This window comes from Lutzomyia longipalpis, chromosome 2 (genome assembly GCF_024334085.1).
Source record: "Lutzomyia longipalpis isolate SR_M1_2022 chromosome 2, ASM2433408v1".
NCBI classification, from domain to species: domain Eukaryota; kingdom Metazoa; phylum Arthropoda; class Insecta; order Diptera; family Psychodidae; genus Lutzomyia; species Lutzomyia longipalpis.
In genome coordinates, this window is record NC_074708.1 from 6,517,074 (window position 1) to 6,540,020 (window position 22,947).

The following is a 22,947-nucleotide window of genomic DNA, read 5'->3' on the forward strand; positions in this document are numbered from 1 at the left end:
GTTAATTCATGTTTCTCATTGATACAAGAAACAAAACAATTCACGGAAATCCCAAAAAAGTAAACAAACTTCTGAGGAAGGAAGGAAGTAAAAAAAATGCCCGAAAATCGCGTATCCTCAGTCCTGAACAAACAACGGAAGTCCGGACGCTTCTGTGATGTGATTGTTAAGTTAAATTCTCAATTTCAACTGTGGGGTCACTTTTCCGTTCTTGCGGATCAGAGCAACTTCATTGGCAGCAAATACTTCACGAATGAAGCCCAATTCTCCATCAAGAATCCCATTACCATTGAAATTATGAATTTCTCCTGCCAGAATTGCCTGTGCGACATGCTAGACTACCTCTATGCGAATGATATTGTTGTGTCAGCTGAGCATAGGACGCACTTGAAGGCTCTGTCCAAGATCCTGCAGGTTCAGGAACTCTATGAACTTCTCGGGGAGGATGAAACGGAAGTACCTGAGTTAGAGTACGAACAGGTGCCAGATGAAGATGATGTTCAGACAAATTCAATTATTAAAATGGGAGCAAAGACAGAAAAGGCTGAGCTGCAAGAAACTCCTGAAAATTGGTAAGAAAAAAAATCAAATTCTCTGTTCTTAAGGCAATAACTTACTGTTCCTTTGTTGTTTTAGCTCCCAACCAAATGGACACCCATCCAGGATGTACTCATGCAATGGATGCAAGCTGAAACACTACAAATCCCTGGATATGCTTAACCATCTTCTTGCGTGCGATTTAACAACCTCCAAATGTAGTCTCTGTGATTTTAAATGTGATTCAGTCGTGGAATTGAAGACACAGCACCTGCCCCGCCACAGTGACCCCAAACCATTCTTCTGCACAGACTGCCCATCGAGATTTCGCACAAGGACAGCTCTTGCTCTGCACCGACCGAAGCACTCACCAGCTGCACCGTTTGTCTGCAATATTTGCGGGAAGGGCTTCAAATGGAAACAGGGACTCACGAGCCACTTCCTGGTGCACACAAAAGAGAAGAAACTTCTCTGCGATGTATGTGGATTCAGCACGGGGCGTCTGAAAACCCTCAAAGTACACAAAAGTGGTCATTCTGGGGTCCTGTGGCAGTGCTCAGTGGCCGGATGTACCCACTCTACGCGGCGGAAGGACAATATTCGGATGCATTTGACAACGCACAGCAGTGAAAAGCCATTTGTCTGCGAAGTGTGTGGATTCAGCTTCAGGCACAGGAAGAATCTCAATAGGCATGCCCTAATGCACATGCCCAAGAAGCTCCAGCAGTGCCCACATTGCTCCTTCAGTAGTCATCGGAAAGACAGATTGGATGATCACGTGAATCGCCTGCATACAGAGAAACCAATTCAGCTGGAACTTCCGGAAGAGCCCGTAAATCCGATTGAAGCGAAAAAAGGTCCCAAGAAGAGACCTCAGAAGCCAACAAAGACAACTCATCACTTTCCAACACAATTCATCCCAATCCTACCCAAACCTTCTTCAAAATAATAAAGTCTTTTTAAAAAGAAATTAAAATCTATTTGGGCTTCCCTTCCGTGCCAACATACTTAATTTCATCAAAGGCTTTCCGTGCTCTCTTCAGTTCCTCATTCATGGTTAGGAGATCCTTCACACGAGCATACTTCCGGGGATCTTTGCGCACAAGGAAGACAATATCCTCCACCTGGACACGTCCCGTTCGACCAATTTCCATAGCTCTGTGTGTAGTTTCTGTTATGAATTCAATTACTAAATCCTCCAGCATATCAACGCTCTCCGTGTAGGGATTCTGATCATCTCCAAAACCATACATCATGCATCGAAGTTCCTTGCTAAATAGTCGCTTCCTCCCTGACTGGGTGGCTTCAGTTGGGGTATCACCAAGAAATTCATCCTCATCAAACTGCAAAAGATTCTCTGTGAGTGAAATGTTATTTTCTAACTTCCTGTGAAGCTTCTTACCTCTGCTTGGTCAATGTTTTCTTCAGCTGGTGCTCCAGCCATCCTCTAAGACTAATTTTCTCGGAAATTCAGCGAGTTTTCCTCGTTCTTGGTTTTCTCCTAAATTGTAAACAAACACGATTTGTGAAAACGTCAAAAATATTGACACAAAAAGTTGATGAAACGAAGAAGAAACTTCTTGGATATTTGGCCTCGAAGCAACAAAAACCAAAACTATCAAAAAAATTTTTTTATTGTAAATACAACAATAATTGTTTAAATATAAAATTAATAAAAGAAATATCAAAAAGATTATAAATAATTTATTATTCAATTCCCACAAGCTGCGTAAAGCTGAAAACATTGAAAGGGATGTTTCACCAAAGTTTCATGGGTTCAGGAGGTACGAAGGGTTAATTTGGTTATTTTTTTTATTATTCTAGAAATTCATTAAACTCTTTATTTTATTCTTTGTGGTCCTGAAAAGGACCGTTTTTTTTGCACGCATGGGGTTTGAAAAGTCCTGAAAAGAACTGTTTTTATGAGATTTGGAGATGAATGTTGAGCAGATTTAACCTCCAAAACCGTAGAGGGTGCGTCCCTGACGCTTCAGGGCATAGACAACGTCCATGGCGGTAACTGTCTTCCTCTTGGCGTGTTCAGTGTATGTTACGGCATCCCGGATAACGTTCTCGAGGAAGACCTTGAGGACACCACGAGTCTCCTCGTAGATGAGCCCAGAAATACGCTTCACACCGCCACGACGGGCAAGACGACGAATTGCTGGTTTTGTGATTCCCTGGATATTATCACGCAACACTTTACGATGTCTCTTGGCACCACCTTTTCCCAGACCTTTGCCACCTTTTCCACGGCCAGTCATTGTTCTGCTTTACTTTTTGACTTTGTTGAGAAAACTGTGAGAACTGCTCTGCAAGAAAGCTTGTCACTGAATGATTTCTGCAGACGCTTGTCCTTGCTTTTATAGGCTAAGCCACGCCCCCTTACAAAGAGTTTTTAATTGTTTCTTAGAATATTTTAAAATTTTGACCGATCCTACACATTTTAAGAAGTTCTTAACATTAAATCTACCTGAAATAGATTTTAATTACTGATGATTAACCAATTTAACAACTTTTTAATGATTGTTTTCTCAGAAGTCTTCAAAAGTTCCCCCACCACTGCGTCAGAGAAAGAGCATAAAAGGCAGTTTCATTGCTGGAAATTCATCATTTAGTGTTGAGACTCTTGAGAGTGAATAACTAAAGCAAAGAAAAAGGAAATGGCTCGTACAAAGCAGACTGCTCGTAAATCGACTGGTGGAAAGGCTCCGCGTAAGCAATTGGCCACAAAGGCAGCCCGTAAGAGCGCCCCGGCAACCGGTGGAGTGAAGAAGCCCCATCGCTACCGTCCAGGAACAGTGGCTCTCCGTGAGATTCGTCGCTACCAGAAGAGCACTGAGCTCCTCATCCGCAAATTGCCCTTCCAGCGTTTGGTCCGTGAGATTGCTCAGGACTTCAAGACGGATCTCCGCTTCCAGAGCTCAGCCGTGATGGCTCTTCAGGAGGCCAGCGAAGCCTACCTCGTGGGTTTGTTTGAGGACACAAATCTGTGTGCCATCCATGCCAAGCGTGTCACCATCATGCCCAAGGATATCCAACTGGCTCGTCGCATCCGTGGAGAACGTGCTTAAGCATTTTCTGGAGTTTTTCTTCATTATCAAAAAAAACGGCCCTTTTCAGGGCCACAAATACATCAAAATAGAGAGTTTACAAAATGAAAAAACTATTCCTTTCTTTAGGTTTAATTTGAGAAAGACTTCAATTTTAATATAAATTATTTTTAAACTTTAAAAGAAATAAAAGAAATTAATTTAAACCATTTTTATGCCCTAATTTCTCCATTTAAAAAAAAAAACAATTTATTTACAAGACCTTTTTTAGTCTACCTAGAAGAGAAGATTATTCATTCCTCGAATTCATGTTACTCAGAAAATCTTTAAATTTTCTACATAGCAAGGACTAAAAACATTAAAAAGGAATCAAATTCTCAGAAGGATGAAAAAGAAAATTATGTCTGAGGCTTAATTACTTCACAGAAATCCCTTTTTAATGCCTCTCTTAATCACTTAAAATGTCAGGTAAATTTTATTTATGAGTTTTCCTTTTAAGAACTTGCTCTAATAGATTCAAGAAAGGCATTTCCCGTTTCAAAAAGATTTAATAGTTTTAAAGGAAATTTCTAGAAGCTTTTTCTAGCAATGTATGTAATGTGATTTTCACATCTTTTTTTTAATGTATAAAATATTCAACAAAGATCGAGTTGATTTTATGCGAAAAAGGCATAATTTATTAATAATTTAATGTTTTTTTTTTAAAGCAATTCAGAATAACTCTTTATGAAATTCATTTAGTCGCCCTGAAAAGGGCGTTTTTTTTTGTTTGAAATGATGAAATCCAGAGGATGATGAAATGATCTTCTGAGAAAGTTTAGGCTTTCTTCTCGGTCTTCTTGGGCAGGAGCACTGCCTGGATGTTGGGAAGGACACCACCCTGAGCAATTGTTACGCCAGAGAGCAATTTGTTCAACTCTTCGTCATTACGGATGGCTAGCTGAAGGTGACGCGGGATGATCCTGGTCTTCTTGTTGTCACGAGCAGCATTTCCCGCCAATTCGAGAACTTCAGCAGCCAAGTACTCCATGACGGCAGCCAGGTAAACTGGAGCACCAGCACCCACTCTCTCAGCGTAGTTTCCCTTGCGCAGGAGACGGTGGATACGTCCCACGGGGAATTGGAGCCCAGCACGATTTGAGCGTGTCTTTGCCTTTGACTTTACTTTGCCTCCCTTTCCACGGCCAGACATTTTCGGTTGATTTGATTTCTTTTTTTCTTTTACGTAGACGAAATGAACTCTTCGAGAGTTTGAAGCAGACTGATGATTTACACCAATTTTCTACAGGTATTTATAACCATTCTTACCCCAAAAGTGTAAGGTTTGTTCTCTTCGTGTAACATAAAAACTCTTCGTATTGTGTTCGTTTAATGCGAGACTTCGAGGTCATTGATTGGATGTGCGAAGACTCGACCATGTTCGTTTAGAGGAAAAATGTGCATAAAAGGGAGACGCGCTCAAGCGCTTCAAACAGTTTTCTCTCAAACTTTCTGAAGTAAACATCGCAGCAAAGAAGAATCGTCATGGCCCCGAAGACAAGTGGAAAAGCCGCCAAGAAGGCCGGGAAGGCCCAGAAAAACATCTCCAAGGGGGATAAGAAGAAGAAGCGTAAGCGCAAGGAGAGCTACGCCATCTACATTTACAAAGTTCTCAAGCAAGTTCATCCCGATACTGGGATCAGCAGCAAAGCTATGAGTATCATGAACAGCTTTGTTAATGATATTTTTGAGCGCATCGCCGCCGAAGCTTCTCGTCTGGCACATTACAACAAACGCTCCACAATCACAAGTCGTGAAATCCAGACAGCTGTGCGTCTCCTCCTGCCAGGAGAATTGGCCAAGCACGCCGTCAGTGAGGGCACAAAAGCCGTCACCAAGTATACCAGCTCCAAGTAAAAAGGATCCACGCGCTGTACTCTGGAGGAAAATCATTCTATTCTTCGCAATTTCACATCAAAAAATGGCCCTTTTCAGGGCCCACAAAAAGAATAAATTAAAGAGTTGAATATTGAATAACTAAAATATTTTTTTATTAAATAAAAAATGAATTAAAAATGTCTTCAAAATCATTTTTAGTCTTATCGAACGAATTTAAATGCCTCAAATACTTTGTAAAATAAGGCCAATTTATTAGATTTCTCGTCATGCAGAAAATATGTTTTTGTCAAAAAAAAAATTAACGGCTAATAACAACGTTTTTTTCATTTATTTTTTTTAACCGTTTCAGCACAATTTAACAATAAAAAGCTGAGAAGAAATTTTGTTGGATTTCAAAGAAAAGAATTTGCTAGAAAAAAAAATCTAATAATTTTTCGATAAATGAAGATTTTTGAATTATTTTGATTCAAACTAATAAAAGGGAAATTGCAAAGAAAATTTTGATCAATCAGAAAAAGCTTCGCCTATTTTTTTTATATGGCCAAAATCAATTTTGTAAAGGTTTAAAATGCCTTTAAATTAGGTAATTAAAAGCACTCAAACCTGTAAATTATATCAGCATGAGCACAAAAATATATAAATTAAATTAGTCCATTTACATGCTGTATTAATTTTAATAAAAGAAAAAGTTAATTTTGTTTAAAATAAAAAACTGAAAAAGAATTTGGATTAATTTTTTTAATGAGCCCAAAAGAGTTTTTTCCTTCAAGAATGAGCAAAACAATTTCTTATCCGCCCCATCATCGTCATGGAAAAGTTCCAACTCCCAAGAAAAATTCCCTAATTATGAGTCAGCCCCTGGAATCATCTGCTGCCCAAGTTAATGCTTCTCTGTAAAAATTCATTTTAAAAGAAAATTCAGGGGAAGTTTTAATGACTAAAAGTTCTTGGGAAATAGATTTTGCATTTAATTTTAAATCAAACAATTAGATCACAATAGAAGTTTCAAATTTGAGGGAAAAAATGTCTAGAGTTCTAGAGGAAAAGTCCCTAAAGAAAGGAATCCTCAAGGATCTACTGTGGTGGATTTCTGAATAGACATTTTATTCCTCATTTTGAGTTGTGTTGAACCAAGAAAAATTTAGGAGAGAAATTTGACTGAATTTGCATCTCCTGACTAGTCTGAGGCACTAGAAGATGTTTCAGAAGTTCCAGAGGATCATCCACCCTGCCAGCCTTGCCAATAACTTATTCCCAGCAGCAATACCCAATAAAGAAGAATCCTAAGAAATGATGCCAATAATTCTCTCAAGCTCTTATGCTCCTCATCTTATGCTGTCGTCTTGCATACATTTTATGTTCTTCACAATCACAATGCATTGCTTCATTAGCAAATTCTCATAAAACTAAGAAATAAATTGCAAATATTTTTATTAAATTACAATTAAAGAGAGTTTTATTTGCAATAAATAAACAAATAAATTAAATAAATTCATGAATTTATCGTATTTTTCCCATTGAAATCCCTCAATGTTCCCACATCTGAGCATATGTTGAGTTTAATGTTAAAATTTATTATGATAAAAATTGAAAAATGCCCCAAATATTATTTAAAGAATTCAGAAATATATTCAAGTAAACGAAAAAGGGGAGGAAATATTAAAATGTAAAATCAAAATCAAAAAATTTACCAAAAAGCTAAAGATATTATTTGACGACATATTTTAGCTTCATCATTGCTTTTCTTAATTTGCAATTTTTTCCCAAAATACTAAATAAAATTATGTAAATTTTGGGGGAATAATTCATTGAGAATTGTTCTTTGGATTTTGCCCAAAATCCCTGAGAATCACAGAAGGATTGAAGAGAATTTTGAAAAAGTTTTCAAATGAGTGTGAAAATCGCATTGAAAATTGGTCAAAAATACGGTTCCAATAAATGGGTGGGAAAGTGATGTAGGGTGATCTGGTGGAATATCTTGCAATTCAAGTGAAATTATCAATCTGGTAGTGAAGAAAATGGCAGAAGAGACATCTGTAGCAACGTCCCCAGTGGCAGCAGCCACCACCTCGGCCCCAGCGGCTAAGAAAGCTAAAGTTCCCAAGAGTGGTGCATCAGCCGCCAAGAAAGCAAAACCAACGCATCCAAAAACCTCTGAGATGGTGAATAAGGCCATCAAGGAACTGAAGGAACGCGGTGGTTCATCCCTTCAGGCCATCAAGAAGTACGTGGCAGCCAATTACAAGGTTGATGCCGAGAAGTTGGCCCCATTCATCCGCAGATACTTGAAATCTGCCGTCACCAGTGGTGCTCTTGTACAGACCAAGGGTAAGGGAGCTTCGGGCTCCTTCAAATTGGCCACAACGGCAAAGGGTGAGAAGAAGACAGCTGAGAAGAAGCCACGTGCCCCAAAGAAGGTTGCAACGGGTGAGAAGAAGGCAAAGAAAGCATCAGCATCGCCCAAGAAGAAGCCCTCAGCAGCAGCAAAGAAAGCTGTGGCGGCAAAGAAGCCAAGTGGTGAGAAGAAGAAGAAGCCCGCTGCACCGAAGAAAGCTGCTGCTACTGCGACAAAGAAGGTAGCCCCAAAACAGAAACCCACCAAGCCATCCGCTAAAACAGCCGCGAAACCCAAAGCACCCAAGCCGAAGAAGACTGGAACACCCAAGAAGGCTGCAGCCCCAAAGAAGACAGCCGCAAAGAAGAAGTAAACAGACAGATTTTTCAGCAGTTGTTCGCTGATGAATATTTCCTCCCACATTGGGATACAAAAAAAAACAGCCCTTTTCAGGGCTATCACATGAAATCCCTTAAAGGGTTTATAATGAAGAAAATAACTGACTGTGTTGGAACTTCAGAGCTTCCCTGACAGCTTCTCAAGAAAGACAAGATTTGTTTCATTTTTTGCTGGATCTTGTATTGTTTATGAACTTTATGAATGATCTGGCCGCTGAGGACGCGCAATCTGCGTCGAAAGCTCCGGAAAAGGTAGTTTTAATTTGGCTGGATGGCTGGATTAAGAAACAGCTTCCCTGCTGACGCTTCCGGAAGGAGTTATGTCCTCCTAACCTAACTTCACTCTCGTAGATGCTTAAGAAGACCAAAGAAGTAAAATCTCCCAATTTTAAGCGAAATCCGCTCACCGAGCCATTATAGAGCTTTATTTTGTATTACAATTTTTGTTTTTAATAAACATAAATTAACAAAAAAAAATAAAGTTAGAAATCTGTGATTTTAACAAAAAAAAAATGGTAACTTAGCACGAAAAAATAATACAAAACTAAATTATCGACAAAATTAATCAATTTGTATCACAACACAAGGACTAGAAAGTGAATTAAATTGCGCTGTACTATCCAGGCGGCATCTTAGGCAAGCAGCAGCGGCTCCTCCTCACCATCGACAAGCTCCAATTCCTTTGGATCTTGCGGGAATTTCGGGTCATCCTCTTTGCTCCCCTTGAGGGCATCGAAATCCTCCTCTTGCCCACTCAGGGGGCGACTATTGTTGGAGAGAGCCGACGTGGTGCGGTAGTTATTCTCAGAATCATCATTTGACTCTCCCGATTGATAGAGGCGACACTGATCGAGATATTCCGATGGGATGAATGACTGCAAATCCACATCGTCCACATTCCCAAATTCCTGACTATCCTCATTCTCCTGCTGCGTCTCCACCATTGTCAGCCACTGGGCATTGTGATTCCGGAACTTTTCCAACTGCAAATGAAGATTTTTATCATTTTTATGACCACAACTGTACGCGAATTCCCCTTTATTAGGTTACTCACCTTAATTCTCGACGCCCAATCTGAATCACTGAAGGCAATAATGTCCAGGCAGTAGTCACAGACCTTCCGGATCTCCGTATTCTTGTCATGCATCAAATCAATAAGATATGCCGGAGATTCCGTTTCGCGTATCATGTAATTCCTCGTACTTTCATTCCGCAAAATTTGCTGGAATACAAAGACAATCTGCAGCACAATCTCATCATCCTCCTGCTTTGCCTTTAGTAATTCAATTAGCGATAGAATCACATCTGCCTTGCACAGGAGCATTGCGCACGATTCATCACAAGCACACGTCCCAAGGAAGACAATGGAGTCCAGCACAATGTCATCCTGCATCTTTCCCGGCACCAACACCTGTCGTATCCACTGAATTAGATTAAAGTTGTGCAGTATTTGCGAATAATCCAAATCCGGTAGGGCAAGATTGCCCAAAATACCCAAACATTCCACCACAAAGGCCTCCTCTTCGCACTCCGTGAGTATCTTGGCGAGATCACCGACAAAATCCACAAAATAAATGCGCAAATTCTCATGGTGGGATATATTGCGAATCATCTTCATGAGCAATGCATCCTGGTATTTGAAGGCACGCGCCATGAGATTGTGCAGACGATTATTTTCAATCATAATCTGAGCATTGCGCTTATTTAGGGCAAGATTTATTGCCAATGCTATTAAATCCATATCGGACTTCTGGTTGAGATTCAGCAGAAGCATATCCGTGATCAATGGTACGCATTCCGTGTACGTAAACATTGATTTCACCTTATCATCCATGCTCATGTGATAGAGAATCTTGAGAACAATATCATGATGTTTGTCATCACTCAGGAAGGTAACAAGTTTGGGCAGGAAGCCCACACGAATCATCTTCCCACGCAGTGCACCGTCAAAGGAAAGATTGAAGATGAGCTTGAGGGTGACTTGAATGAGATCCGGATGAGTACTCTGCAGCAATCGCGGGAGTTTCTCCACAACATTCAGCTCGTACATTTCATCCTTGTTATCCTTGACTATTGATAACTTCTTGAGGAATGTCACCACGAGGATGAGGAGATCAATATTTTGGCGCTCCAGCACCTTCACTAGCATCCGAATAATCATCTTCTTGCGCATCTTCTCCTCCAGCTTCACATTCTCAGCAATATTCAGGAGGAGGTAGAAGGCAACACGTAGCAGCTGTTCCTGCTTCTTTGCAAATATTCGCAATTGCTTATTGAGCTTCTCCAGCTCCTCCTTTGCCGTCTTTGCATCCTTCTCCGCCTTCACGCCGCATTCAACCTCATTCGAGAGGAATTCGTGGTAGCTGTTGTTCATTGCGCGCGATTTCACGAGAGGATTCACCGAAGACATCGATCCATGGAAGCTGGACCAATTTCCCGACTTTGGACGTTGCTTCAGCTCCGGGATCCTCCTTCGTGGTGGTTCCATATCTTTCGGGCGCTCCTCATTCATCAAATCAAGCCCATCCGCCGATTCGGTGCTCTGTTGCGCTACAATGGGCTTCTCCGACTTCCCATCGGGATTCTTTCGCATCTCCAAATCATTCTTCATCTGCTCATACCGCTTTAGTTCGTAGTCAATGACATCCATACAGAGAGAGCCAATTTTGTGATTTACAATAACTGGGTGGAAGTGCGTGTAGGTGGAGAAACAGAAGAAAATGTAGACGATATTTGTGGAGAGATCGAGACTCTTGCGCCAATCCTCGCGAAGGACACGCGAGAGGGCACAGAGAACAGCTTCATTCTTTTCCAACTCCTCCAAATTGTCCGGATTGCGTGCCAGCTGCAGAATTAAAGCAGATCCACGAATTTTGTCCGGAAGTTCATCGTACAGCAACTCAACGTACGTATCAATTACGCGAATTGATGCCTTTTCCAGTTCCCCCGTTGTAGCCATGTGGACTGAAGCCTTCTCCATGGCTGATGTCCGGGACTGTGCTCTCTGGGTATCCATATCTGTGGGGAGAAAGAAGAGTTTTTTTTCTTGATTTCTTTGAAACATTTTTTTTTTACTTCATTGTATGGGTAAGATGAATAACATTAAGAAATTAAAGAAAAAAGAGCTCCAATTGCTCCACCTAATTACTACACCATGAATTAATTAGCCCACCCATCACACCCACATTGAACTTACAATTGGCTACAATTTCGTCGTGCAAGTGTACATACATAAAATTCCCATAGAGGTGAAACTGAAAGTGATTTGCCGTGAAGCAAAACTGCAGAATAATCATTAAGATTTCAGAGAAGAAAATTAACACACTGACGACGGGTAAAATACTTCCCAAAGGTTTTTTACGCGACATGTAACAATTAGTCACTGGCGTCCAGAAATGTTACCCGGTGGGACCATAGTGTGCTTATGTTCTTCGCACGTTATCAGAAAATATTTATTTGAGAGAATACTCACTTAAGTGAAACACAAATATTCTTTTAATATAAAATAATCCAAAACAAAACAATAAAAAAAGAATAATATTCAAATTAAAATACAATTTAAATTTCAAAAATCTTTCTTTAAGATTTCACTAACTGTTGTATGTTGAACATCAAATTCAAGCTCACAGAACAGTCAGAGGAATAGTTTAAATGGTATGATATTGGTGAAGAGAATTTTTTGGACATACATATTTGGCATTTTTTTCTCATTCCAACATAACCGCACTTTTATATTTACGTGGGAAAAAGTCAGATTTATGGGATAATTTCAGTGAAAATCTCTCAGACGAGTTTCCTTTTTGCTATTAAATATTATGTAGCATTTTTTTACCACAAAAATTAAATTGAGGTTATGTAAGAGGAAAATTTTCTTTTCGCAAAATATATAACCTAACTCACCTAAAGTTTTAAGCGATGAAGATTTTCCTCTACAAATCACTTAAAATTAAATTTAAATGTAAATTTTCAGCTAGAACTTAATCAATAGTATTAAAGCAAACCTCCGGAAGCTTTTCTATAATTCTATAATTCTCACTTTTTTTCGGACACGAGAAAAAAATTTGGTTATGTTGAAGCGAGAAAATATGCTACATATGTCAAAAAGATGCTTCGCCATCCGTTCTGAACCATTTTGAGAATTTTCTAGCTTTTACATCACTTTATATTATTGGGTTGTCCAATATTTACACGGATTTCTAACCTAAAATATTCACATAAATTCAATACAATTTTGATTTTCTGTCCCATTCACTCCTATTGAATGTAATGGTAAAAATGTTAGGTTAGAAATCCGGATAAATATTGGACAACCCAATAAAAATAAATGATAACGTCAACAAGCAGGTTGACTTTTTTATTCTAAAAATTCTGAAAACTTCATAATACATGTATTTAGCTAATATCTACTCTGTGACAAAGTAATTTAAAAAAAATCTAGAATATTCTAAATAATCTGCTATTTCTTGTTTTTTTTTTTAATATTTGAAAATTTTATTTCCCCTGACATGATATTTTTCCTTCATAGGATAATAATATCCAGAATGTTCTATTGTTCTATTCGTTCTATTGTAAATATCAAGATTGATAGAATATTCTAGATAATTCCATTTTCTTGTCACAACTAATTTGAAATCTTTTAAATGCTGATTCTAAATCATTTCAGAAATTTAATAAATAATAAATTTATTAATCCTATATGAACACCTTACGAGTCAGCAATCAAAATTGGCTGAAAAAATGTTGGAGAAGTTTTCCTACCGGGTAAATGTCAAACGCAAAAAGAGTGGCAAATTGTTACAGCGTACAGAATTGAGAACTGTCAGTGGACGCCGATGTGCGTCAAGCCGTCCTGGATGTGTTAAATGTTTTAAAATGATTTAATTCAATTGGAATTAATTAAAAAAAAAAAGAAATATTGGCAATAGATGGCGTCAGTTGTAGAGGTTAACTACTAGAGGCATCTAGTGGTCAATTAAAAGTGAAAGAAATAAGACAAATTAAATTAACCTTTATTTAAAGAACTTTAAGAATAAAAAAATGAGTTTTTTTTTGTAAAAAAATTAATTAAAGGTAAGTCTCCTGATAAATCTTGTTATTCTAAAATTATATCAGTTTAGCATAGATGTGTAGCGACAATAATGATTTTCCGGGTTTTTCATCACGTTTTCCAGAGCTTTTGGCTCCGTTCGGAGCCTTCTTCAGTGGCTACAGAGTGAAGGAAATTATTTACAAACATATTCTACAAAAATAAGACAATTTTCCACTCAGTTAACGTGAGTTTTTCTGGGTAAGAAACCCCCATTTAACCGACGAAAAACCCGGAAAATCATTACAACTAATATTGTCTATTGCAGGGGCGTAGCCAGAACGAAATTTTCGGGACAGTTATTTTAAGTTAAGTTTGGGATTGAAAATTTTATGCATGACATTTTTTTTAGATGCATGACCTAAGTTTTTTATGCATGACATTTTTTTTAAATGCATGACCTAAGTTTTTCATGCATGACATTTTTTTTCAGATGCATGATGTCAGCTACTATCGCCATCTAGTGGTGAATAAACAGTCTTTCTATTGGCAATTATTTATATATAAAAAAGTATTGTATTTTAATGTCAAATTGCGTCTAATTAGGACTTATAGATGTCTAATTTTATACTAAATATTACTACGCCAAAGATCTGGTTTAAATGGTTCAATAATTGAATCTTTTGTATTTTTTTTATAAAGAAAAATCCAATGTTTTTTTTACACTAGACGGCGTTAGTTTGTCAACAAACAACCAACGACATCTGCCGATTAATTTGAAGCCAATAAAATGACGAGACTCTTATCTTCTTGTTGGCGCCTCTCCTCAAAATCTTTTAAAGACGTACCCTTTTCTATGAGTTTGTTTTCTATACTCGTTCACTTTATTACGCTTTATTTGAGCAATTCAATTGATAATGATGTCTGAGACGAATTGTTATCTATCTACCTTTACAGTCATTCATAAAACAATATTATTGTATTTCGGCAACATCTTACGACGATTAAATTGTCATGATACGAATTAATGAGCGTAGTTTACGCGGCATCGTGTGTATCAACGAAGCACAAAAATCAAAATATATCACAACAATGAGGCTGTTGAACGCGCATTCCTTCTTACGCACAGAGTTCAAACAACTCAATAAATCATTTTTATATAATCCGCATGAAATTCAAACAAATGGGAAGTGTGGAGCGCACGTCTTATCTTTTGATACCGTTTTCAATTGAATTTTTCTTCAATCCGCGGGAAGCTCCATGAGTCACTTCCTGGTTTAAAAGGATTACAGATTTTAAGGGATAAGGAGAGAGGTTTACTCACCACTGCTGAGATCTCGTCGATTCTTCAGGTAGTAGATGATCTGCTCCACGTCCGAGAGTTGCGAATTGTGGATGAGATCACACTTCTCCACCACTTCACGCGCAAGAATGGCCGGATCTGTCTTGGCGCTGAGATTCTTAAGACGAATTACACGCTGACAATCCTGAGAATGATACAGAGATTTACGTTTAACTTGGCTTGCTTGGCACGCGGCGTGGAAGAAAATGAAAGTCCACACTTCTTGTGGAGTTGGCCAGAGAGAAAGATAAAAAAAACGAGGCCTGCATTTTGTTTACCGTGGCGGCAACGCATGCGCATCCAAGTGGAGCGATTGAGTAATGGGGGCCCCCAGTGTGTGTGTGCGAAGGGGACTCCAATGGGTGTGTGAAAGTAAATGCGGGAAAGGAGCGAAAGAAAGCACAAGAAAACATGAAAAGCCAAGAGATTAAACCTTTTTGTCCTCCAGCATAGGGTCTCCGGGCTCCCCAAAGACTGCAGCTTCGAGCTTGTAGTGAACAATGATGGCCTTCTCCGTGGGATGGGGCTCAATGCTGCCACCTTTCCAGCGTCTACGGCGCAAAAAGCGTGTGGGGGCAAAATAGAGAAGAATTTAGCACTTTTGTTTTTGCTTCATTCACAACAAAAGCACATCCGGAAAGGTCACGGAGTGACCTTCGCAGGTGATAAGAAATAATTAAAGTGCTGTAAACATTGATTTTTTTTCTATCGAATTTTCATTGAATTTTTAGAATTTTTCTTCAATGCTTTGTCAAACTTTCAAATAAGAAAAAGAAGAAGAGAAATATTTACATCTGAAGGACTTTTGATGAAAGGAAAAAGGATTTAATTGAAATTTTCATGAAACTTTCAATGACTTTTAAGCATGATTGCAGGTGAACTGCAGGTGCATTTTTAACTTACTTTTTTATGTATTTAGCATCCTCGGACTGCATATCATCGGACACGATGACAACGACGATGTAGTAAATGTAGTGTACACAGAATAGCAACAGTATCAGACCCGCAATTAACTGGAAAATCAGCGATAACATACACAACAACTTTTCACTTTTTCACTGACTCCATTTTTAAATACACTGAGGATTCGCTGTGGCGCCCGCCTTTTCACTTGTCAAATATTTTTATTTCAAAGAAATTATAAGTAAATTAATAATAAGGAGAGATTTTAATTTTTTATTTTTTCTTTCTTTCTTGCAATTGAAGGATTTTCATAAAATGAAATACCAAAAAAACATATTTTCATGAATTTTTGTCTTCTGTTTTGAATTTGGCGCCCTGAATGTAGTTCCAAAAGCAACCACACTGGTACTTTTTGGCACTGTTGGTTTAGGAGAAAATGAGACGTGCTAATTTTATCACTATCTGTCTCGCTCACACGATCAGTTTTTCTCAATTTTCTTGTATCTCTTACCGAATTTTCCAGCGAAATTGTGTTTTTCATGACAAGGAAGCGACGCCGCGTTGATTGGCATGAAAAATTTAAAAAGTTCACTAAAATTTATTTCCCGGGAAAAAAACCGTCAAAATTTTTGCGGGCCCCAATTTCCGCACAGAAGGGCTCTCTGGGAGCCCTGGAGCACTCCGAGGTGCCCCAAGGAGCTTGAAATATGTGTGTTACGCCTGAAAACTTTGGAGAAAAGCAAGAAAAGGGTATTTTTTTAGAAAAAAAATTATTGTCCGCTAAAATATCACTTGCATGCTAGCAAAGAAAGGTGCTCGCTGTTTGCAACAGCAAATATCGTATACTGCTGTCGCAGAAATCAGCAGTTGCGATATTTGCTGCTGCAAACAGCGTGCTATATTTTGGTTGGTGGCATTTTTCCGCAGATCGTGTTTACAAAATTTGTGATTTTCCACACTACTGGTAAGGAATTTTCCTCACTTTTCACTCAAAATGTATTCATTGGTGTAGTCTTGATAATTTTAGTGTGTTATTTTAGCGGGAAATGGGGAATTTGTGCAAGAAAATGTGTGGCGTCTCTTCCGGGTTGCAAAGGCTGTCAAAGTGTCCCCCGGAAACTTATTATGTATTTTCCGCTGAAAATACAAAAAGTTCCCATGAAAATTGTCTCTCCTCTCAATATTCAAACATATTTGTTGAATTTTCACGCATTTTCATCGCAGAATAATGCATTTTTTCATTGAGAAACTTGAAATGAAATTATGTGAAAAAGATTGTGGTTAGGTTACCCCGGAATGGCGTGCTACGCCCGGCAGAGGCGTCGATCAATAATTTTCCATTGCAAAAAAAGCTCTAGTTTGCTGAAAAGAGCCGTGCTGGGGGTAATCCGCAGCAAGCAAATGAATCCTCTCAGGTGGACTTTGGGTTCTTCTACCTGAATTCTTTCCAGCCGACAAGGATTGCCGGACTGCCCGGAATACCCTAAAAAGTCCACAAAAGACAACCAAAAGCTCAAGAAATTCTTATCATGTGCCAAAGATATTTATTTTCATGCAAAAAGTACAAAATTGCTCAAAAATAAATCATTTTTATGGGGGTCATAAAAAGGGCAGAATGTTTTGGGTTTGATTTACAATTCTGCACAGTGGTGGTCATGAGAATTCAGTATAATTTTTTAAAATTGTTGTGAGTCCTAAGAAAATATGCATGCTTAAGATCTTATTGCTTGAGAATACTTATCTTTAGTAAGTAGCTTAATAATGAATTAGTTTTCACATCCTAGTACAGGGTGGCCAGGAAATTAGGGCATGATTTTAACCGCCAATAACTTTTGATTGGATTGAGATATCTGAAAACTTCTGCCACCAAAATATGAGGAAACTCAAAAAGTTTTATTTGCTTTTTATTTCAAGTCGATATTTTAAAAATTGGAGCTGCTAGAGCAAAAAATGTAAAAGTTACCATTTGTATGGAAAACGATGAAATATTCTGGATTTCATGTCTGTTGATTTTCTCAAAATCCATTAAAATGATCCAAAGATCATTAAACAATTGAATATTTGACTAAATTTGAAATTAAGAAGCATTTCCTGACTTTATGCGACCAAATATTCAAACATTTTAAGAATATTTTTGAGTTAAAGCAGATATTGTCATCATGGGCAATTCAGCGTTAATTTGACATGAAAAGCAGTATATTTTTCATCGATAAAACGCTTCTTTTCACGTATTTTGCTCTAGCAGCTCCAATTTTTAAGATATCGACTTGAAATAAAAAGCAAATAAAACTTTTTGAGTTTACGCATCTTTTGGCGGCGGAAGTTTTCAGATATCTCAATCCAATCAAAAGTTATTCGCGGTTAAAATCATGCCCTAATTTCCTGGCCACCCTGTATAAAAATTCAAGTAGAATGGTCAGGCAAAATTTATGCTTTCAATTTAGATAAGATTTTTCATGCTGCTGATTTAACTTAAAATTTTTATAAGAAGGTATTTAGGGCCGAAGAGCATGAAAGGACCTTTGTTGGGGTTGTTTGAGGGAAGAAAAATTGAAAATCTTCGTAGAAATAAATTATTTTTCTTTTAAATTAAATTATAAAGAGAAAAAAAATTGGAAGAAAAAATGCGGTTGGTTGTCAACAAAAAAAAAACATTGCGGTTTGTCTTTTTGTAGAGAAATGTCCGAGAGACGTTACTACGACCGATCGGATGAGTACCGTGAGGGTGCTCGGGATGCAGAACGTGGTCGCGGGCGTGATTACGGTGGGTATGAGAGGGGTCGAGATCGCGATAGGAATGGCCGAAGAGACGGTGGCGATGGCTACGGATCACATGGCTACAGCAGCAGGCATGAAGATCGTTCGAGATCCAATTCGTCCCGGTATGAGGGCTACAGCAGGGATCGTGGTGGATCCCCACCGAGTCGATCAACCTACGAATCCTCCTCGTACAGACCTCATGAGTCGTCGTCATCGCGCTCGTATGAACGATCACGGTATGATTCGGCATCATCATCGAGGAAGTCTTCATATGATTATGATTCCTACGACACAAAACCCCCGAGGGCTTCATCATCGAAAGTACCGTACTACGAGTACGAAGCATCCTCGAGTAGACCATCACGCCCATATGATGCGGAAGCGTCGTCATCGTCGGCCTACAAGCCGGCTGTTAAGGTAGAACCCGGCTCGCTGCCACCCCCAATGCCCAGAGGTGGGGGCGGAGGAGGAGGACCAGGCCCCGGTGGGAAAGCACCTCGTGGGAATCGTCGTGGAAATCGCGCAATTTGCGATCTCGTCGTTACACGACCCACAACGCTAAATACGAAAAAGGGTACAACGGGATCCTCAATCACCCTCCTGGCAAACTACTTTAGGATCTTGAAGAAACCCGAATGGAATATCTACAAGTACCGCGTGGATTTTATCCCAGAAGTTGAGCTACTCAATCAGAAGAAAACAATCATGCGACGCTTCATCTCCAAACTGGGGTCCTTCCAATTTGACGGATCCATGATCTACTCACCGTACAAATTCCAAAATGATCCCCTCATCCTTGTGGATAAGGACGACAAGGATACGGCCACACAGGTGTCCATTCGCCACGTGGGGCAGCTACAGCCGACAGATGGGCAGTATTTGCATCTTCTCAATCTCATCATGAGGGCAACAATTGAGAGTCTAAACATGCAGCGTGCTTACGGCCCCAAAGGCACCAAATACTTCGATGCACTGCAAAAGGTTAGTTGATTACCCCCTCCCTCTCTCCACATGCGGTGTTGTTCAATTTCCCATCCTCCTCCTCCTTTTCAGATTGACATGAATGCGCAACATCTGCAAATTTGGCCCGGATTCTGCACAGCCATTCGGCAGCATGAGCAAGATATTCTCATTTGCACGGAGCTCACACACAAAGTTATTCGTCTTGAGAATTGCTACAATGTCATGCAGCACTATGCGAAAGATCAGGAGAGCATCAAGAAGGAATTAATTGGTGAGTTTGTTATTAATATTTTCAACAAAAAAGGTATTTTTTCTGTTTAATTAGAGCCAGATTTTTGGTTCTACAGCCTTTTGATGTTTCCTCTCTATTATTTTTTTTATTTTTAGAAAATTTTAAACGGTTTTTATTTATTTTTCTTTGGGAAATATAGAGAAATTTTGTTTTTAAGTTTAGGAATTTTATGGATCAAATCAAAAATTTTTTATGCCTGATAATGAGAGAAAATCTAAGTTTCGTAAACGTTAAAATTAAAACTTATTCGTGGATAATAAAGAAAATGGATTTTTCATTGAATTTTTCATCAAAATGTTTAATAAATTTTAATTAATTTAATTAATAAAAAGTTTTAATATTTTGCATTTTCTTTATTGGGAAATAAAATAATCACAGCTAAAAATAAATAGGATATTAAATTAGAAAGCAAAGGGCAATAAAATGAACTTTTTTAAAGTAATTTTTCATTATTTAAAATATTCCTCAAACATTTCTAAATTACTCTTGACTTTATAATAAAAAAATCTCCTAAAATTCTGTATTAAAAAATGTTTTAAATATTTAGCATGAAATATTCGTTTAGTCCTTTAAATATTCTTTAAGCTTTTTTAAATATTCATTAAACTCTTCAAATATTCTTTAAATCCTCCAAATATTCTTCAAGTTCTTTCAATATTCGTAAATTTTTGAAATACTCTTCAAATCTTATTCAAATTCTTCTAATATTCTTTAAATCCTTTAAATATTCGTAAATCTTTTTAATACTCTACAAATCTTTTGAAAACTCTTCAAGTATTCCTTAATTATTTCAACTACTCGATAAATTCGACTAACCTTCTTCAAAACTTTCAAATGTTTCCAAATAACTTTAAAAAAAAATCTAAATCAGTTTCAAAATCTATCAAAAGAAAGATTTAAAAGTAAAACAAGAAAAGCGAATAAATAATTTCTTTAAAGAAAAACAACAAAATTCCCCTCGATTTTTGCAGGCAAAGTCGTTGTAACTGAATACAATAATGCAACGTATCGCATTGACGATGTGGACTTTACGCTGTCGCCTAGTTCGTCGTTTGAGAAGAAAAACGGCGAGAGGATAACATTCCTCCAGTACTTCCGTGATCGCTACAACTGCACCATTCGTGACACGCGTCAACCCCTTCTCGTGTCACGGGCAAAGGCAAAGGATGTCCGTGCTGGGCGTCCGGAGGTGCTGAATTTGGTCCCGGAGCTATGTCGCTTGACTGGCTTGACGGAGGAGATGCGTACGAATTTCCGTTTAATGCGCGATCTGGCACAGCATACGCGTGTTCGGCCGGATATGCGTGTGAAGAGATTCCTCGAGCTGAATCGTCGTATTCAGGGGGAGGAGAAGGCGCGTGAGGTGATGAAGAAGTGGGAGATGAATCTCGATCGTCATCTCGTTGATTTGCCAGCACGTGTGCTACCCATGGAGGTGATTTGTTTTGGTGATCGTCGCGAGGAGAAGCCCCATAATGCCGATTGGACGAGCGCATTGACGCGCAATCGTCTCTTTGAGGCAGATAAACTCGTTAATTGGCACTGTGTGTGTACAAATCGGGATTTTAGCGTTGTCTCCAAGTTCATTAGCTTCCTGTTGGGATCAGCGAGGAATTCCGGGATGGATATGGTTGATCCACGGATAATTCGTATTGATAATCCACGCGTGCAGGCGTATATAAATGCAATGGAGCAGGCATGCAATGATTCAACGCAAATTATAATGATGGTGGTACCCAATCAGGATGCAAGTCGCTACAGTGCCATCAAGAAGAGATCCTTTGTTGATCGGGCTGTTCCAACTCAGGTGAGTTTTTGTTTTCTTAAGGCTCTTTATTTAAGAATATTTCTTTGAATTAAAAAAAAATTTATTTCTTCTGGTTCATTTGCTGCAGGTAATGCTGACAAAGGTAATGTCCAATGATAGGATTCTGAAGAGTGTGTCAGCCAAGATAATGGTTCAGATGAATTGTAAGCTGGGTAATGCTCCGTGGACGGTTAAAATTCCCGCAAGTGGCATCATGACGGTGGGTTTTGATGTGACGTACGATGTGAGGGACAAGAGGAAGAGCTATGGCGCCCTAATTGCCACAATGGATCTGAGACAGTGCAATTCCTACTTCAGCACTGTGTCCCAGCATTCGCACGGCGAGGAAATGAGTAGCTTCCTGGTGGTGAATATGATGAAGGCACTCAAGCAGTACCAGCACATACATCATGAGCCACCAAAGAGGATCATCTTCTATCGTGATGGTGTCGGTGATGGGGATTTGGCGCATGTGTTGGAGTTTGAAGTGAAGAAACTCGCGTCGGATTTGAAGACACTCTTTGGGGAATTGGCGCCCAAGCTCACCTTTATCATTGTGTCAAAGAGAATAAATACGCGATTGTTTAGTAAGACACCAAATGGGGGGATTACAAATGCACCCCCGGGAACTGTTGTGGATGACGTGATTACCCTTCCGGAACGCTATGACTTCTTCATTGTGTCCCAATCCACGAAGGAGGGAACAATTTCGCCCACATCGTACAACGTGATCTTCGACGAATCGGGCTTTTCAGCGGATAAAATTCAAATTTGGACGTATAAAATGACGCATTTGTACTACAATTGGAGTGGAAATGTAAAGGTTCCGGCTGTGTGTCAGTATGCGCAGAAATTAGCCTTCCTCGTTGGGCAGTTTATCAATCAAGAGCCGACAAATCTAATGGAGAGGAAGCTCTACTTTTTGTAGGATTGCAAGTCCACACAGAGCAATCATGCCTCTGCAATTGCTCCAAGTCCTCACACATTTTTATCCTTTTAAAACATTTTTATCAAAGCAAAATTTTACTTCATTTTTTTGCATTTTGACCAATTTTTTCTCTGCAAAAACATTTTATTTTTGCTTTTAAAACTTTTTTCTTTTTACCAATTTTATTTTTGTACAAAAAAAGTGAAAACCAGAAGTGTTTTAATTGCCTTTTGGTTGTGTTTAAAATGTTTTTTTTATCAATAACTAAATTAGTGTTAGTTCCGTATTTGATGTCTACGATGTCTAAAAAATAATAAGAAAAAGAGAGAAGAATGCATGTCTTGTTCTAAAATGATTTTATTGGTTTATATTTTTTATAAATAAATAAGACAGATAAATAAAAAAAAATGTATGTAGAATGAAACAAAAAAAAGATCATTAAAAAAATGATAAAATGTTAATCATTGAGATACAATGTATTTTATTCTCAATTTAATCATATTTTTAATTTAGTTTTACAAAAAAGGAAAATCACTTTCACGTCACAATATTCAAGAAAAAAAATTATTGTAGAAAACGTTTTATGCTGAAAGAAAAATAAAAAATAAAAGGAAACAGCTTGAAATTCTGTTTAAGAATCTTAATTTTTGTGTTTTCAATCAGCAGGAACTGCCCTGGAAGTCAGAAAAGGGAATTAAAATTCAAGAAAAGGAGTTTATTCGTTT

At 38.4% G+C, this 22,947-nt stretch overlaps 9 protein-coding genes across 10 annotated transcripts; 5 read left to right on the top strand and 4 right to left on the bottom strand.

Moving 5' to 3' along the window:
• The first annotated feature begins 8 nt into the window (after nt 1-8).
• LOC129788881 (zinc finger protein 501) lies at nt 9-1,549 on the top strand. Its single transcript, XM_055825289.1, has 2 exons — nt 9-572; nt 637-1,549. The coding sequence occupies exons 1-2, from the start codon at nt 97-99 to the stop codon at nt 1,484-1,486; spliced, it is 1,326 nt and encodes a 441-aa protein (XP_055681264.1). The 5' UTR covers nt 9-96; the 3' UTR covers nt 1,487-1,549.
• LOC129788895 (transcription initiation factor TFIID subunit 13) lies at nt 1,494-2,075 on the bottom strand. The gene is made up of 2 exons (XM_055825309.1): nt 1,940-2,075; nt 1,494-1,880 (listed from the first exon to the last, which is right to left on the bottom strand). Exons 1-2 carry the CDS (start codon nt 1,979-1,981, stop codon nt 1,515-1,517), a joined length of 408 nt encoding a protein of 135 aa, XP_055681284.1. The 5' UTR covers nt 1,982-2,075; the 3' UTR covers nt 1,494-1,514.
• Nucleotides 2,076-2,289: 214 nt separating this feature from the next.
• LOC129788896 (histone H4) lies at nt 2,290-2,845 on the bottom strand. Its single transcript, XM_055825310.1, has one exon. It carries the CDS (start codon nt 2,799-2,801, stop codon nt 2,490-2,492), a length of 312 nt encoding a protein of 103 aa, XP_055681285.1. The 5' UTR covers nt 2,802-2,845; the 3' UTR covers nt 2,290-2,489.
• Nucleotides 2,846-3,147: 302 nt separating this feature from the next.
• Nucleotides 3,148-3,661, top strand: LOC129788898 (histone H3). The gene has a single exon (XM_055825311.1). It carries the CDS (start codon nt 3,201-3,203, stop codon nt 3,609-3,611), a length of 411 nt encoding a protein of 136 aa, XP_055681286.1. The 5' UTR covers nt 3,148-3,200; the 3' UTR covers nt 3,612-3,661.
• A 674-nt stretch (nt 3,662-4,335) lies between these two features.
• On the bottom strand, nt 4,336-4,858 carry LOC129788899 (histone H2A). Its single transcript, XM_055825312.1, has one exon. The coding sequence runs from the start codon at nt 4,780-4,782 to the stop codon at nt 4,408-4,410; it is 375 nt and encodes a 124-aa protein (XP_055681287.1). The 5' UTR covers nt 4,783-4,858; the 3' UTR covers nt 4,336-4,407.
• A 194-nt stretch (nt 4,859-5,052) lies between these two features.
• On the top strand, nt 5,053-5,565 carry LOC129788900 (histone H2B). Its single transcript, XM_055825313.1, has one exon. The coding sequence runs from the start codon at nt 5,115-5,117 to the stop codon at nt 5,484-5,486; it is 372 nt and encodes a 123-aa protein (XP_055681288.1). The 5' UTR covers nt 5,053-5,114; the 3' UTR covers nt 5,487-5,565.
• A 1,891-nt stretch (nt 5,566-7,456) lies between these two features.
• LOC129788904 (histone H1-like) lies at nt 7,457-8,690 on the top strand. Its single transcript, XM_055825317.1, has one exon. It carries the CDS (start codon nt 7,487-7,489, stop codon nt 8,174-8,176), a length of 690 nt encoding a protein of 229 aa, XP_055681292.1. The 5' UTR covers nt 7,457-7,486; the 3' UTR covers nt 8,177-8,690.
• Nucleotides 8,588-15,661, bottom strand: LOC129788903 (kinesin-associated protein 3). 2 transcript variants are annotated; one of them, XM_055825315.1, is made up of 5 exons: nt 15,473-15,661; nt 15,003-15,120; nt 14,552-14,714; nt 9,256-11,219; nt 8,588-9,184 (listed from the first exon to the last, which is right to left on the bottom strand). In XM_055825315.1, exons 1-5 carry the CDS (start codon nt 15,601-15,603, stop codon nt 8,834-8,836), a joined length of 2,727 nt encoding a protein of 908 aa, XP_055681290.1. In that variant the 5' UTR covers nt 15,604-15,661; the 3' UTR covers nt 8,588-8,833. The 2 variants fall into 2 exon arrangements, with proteins under 2 accessions (XP_055681290.1, XP_055681291.1); XM_055825316.1 differs by lacking the exon at nt 15,003-15,120 and having other exon boundaries at nt 15,473-15,584.
• Nucleotides 15,662-16,315: 654 nt separating this feature from the next.
• Nucleotides 16,316-22,847, top strand: LOC129788901 (protein aubergine-like). Its single transcript, XM_055825314.1, has 5 exons — nt 16,316-16,436; nt 18,148-19,213; nt 19,286-19,466; nt 20,459-21,294; nt 21,383-22,847. Exons 2-5 carry the CDS (start codon nt 18,152-18,154, stop codon nt 22,220-22,222), a joined length of 2,919 nt encoding a protein of 972 aa, XP_055681289.1. The 5' UTR covers nt 16,316-16,436; nt 18,148-18,151; the 3' UTR covers nt 22,223-22,847.
• The last annotated feature ends 100 nt before the right edge of the window (nt 22,848-22,947 follow it).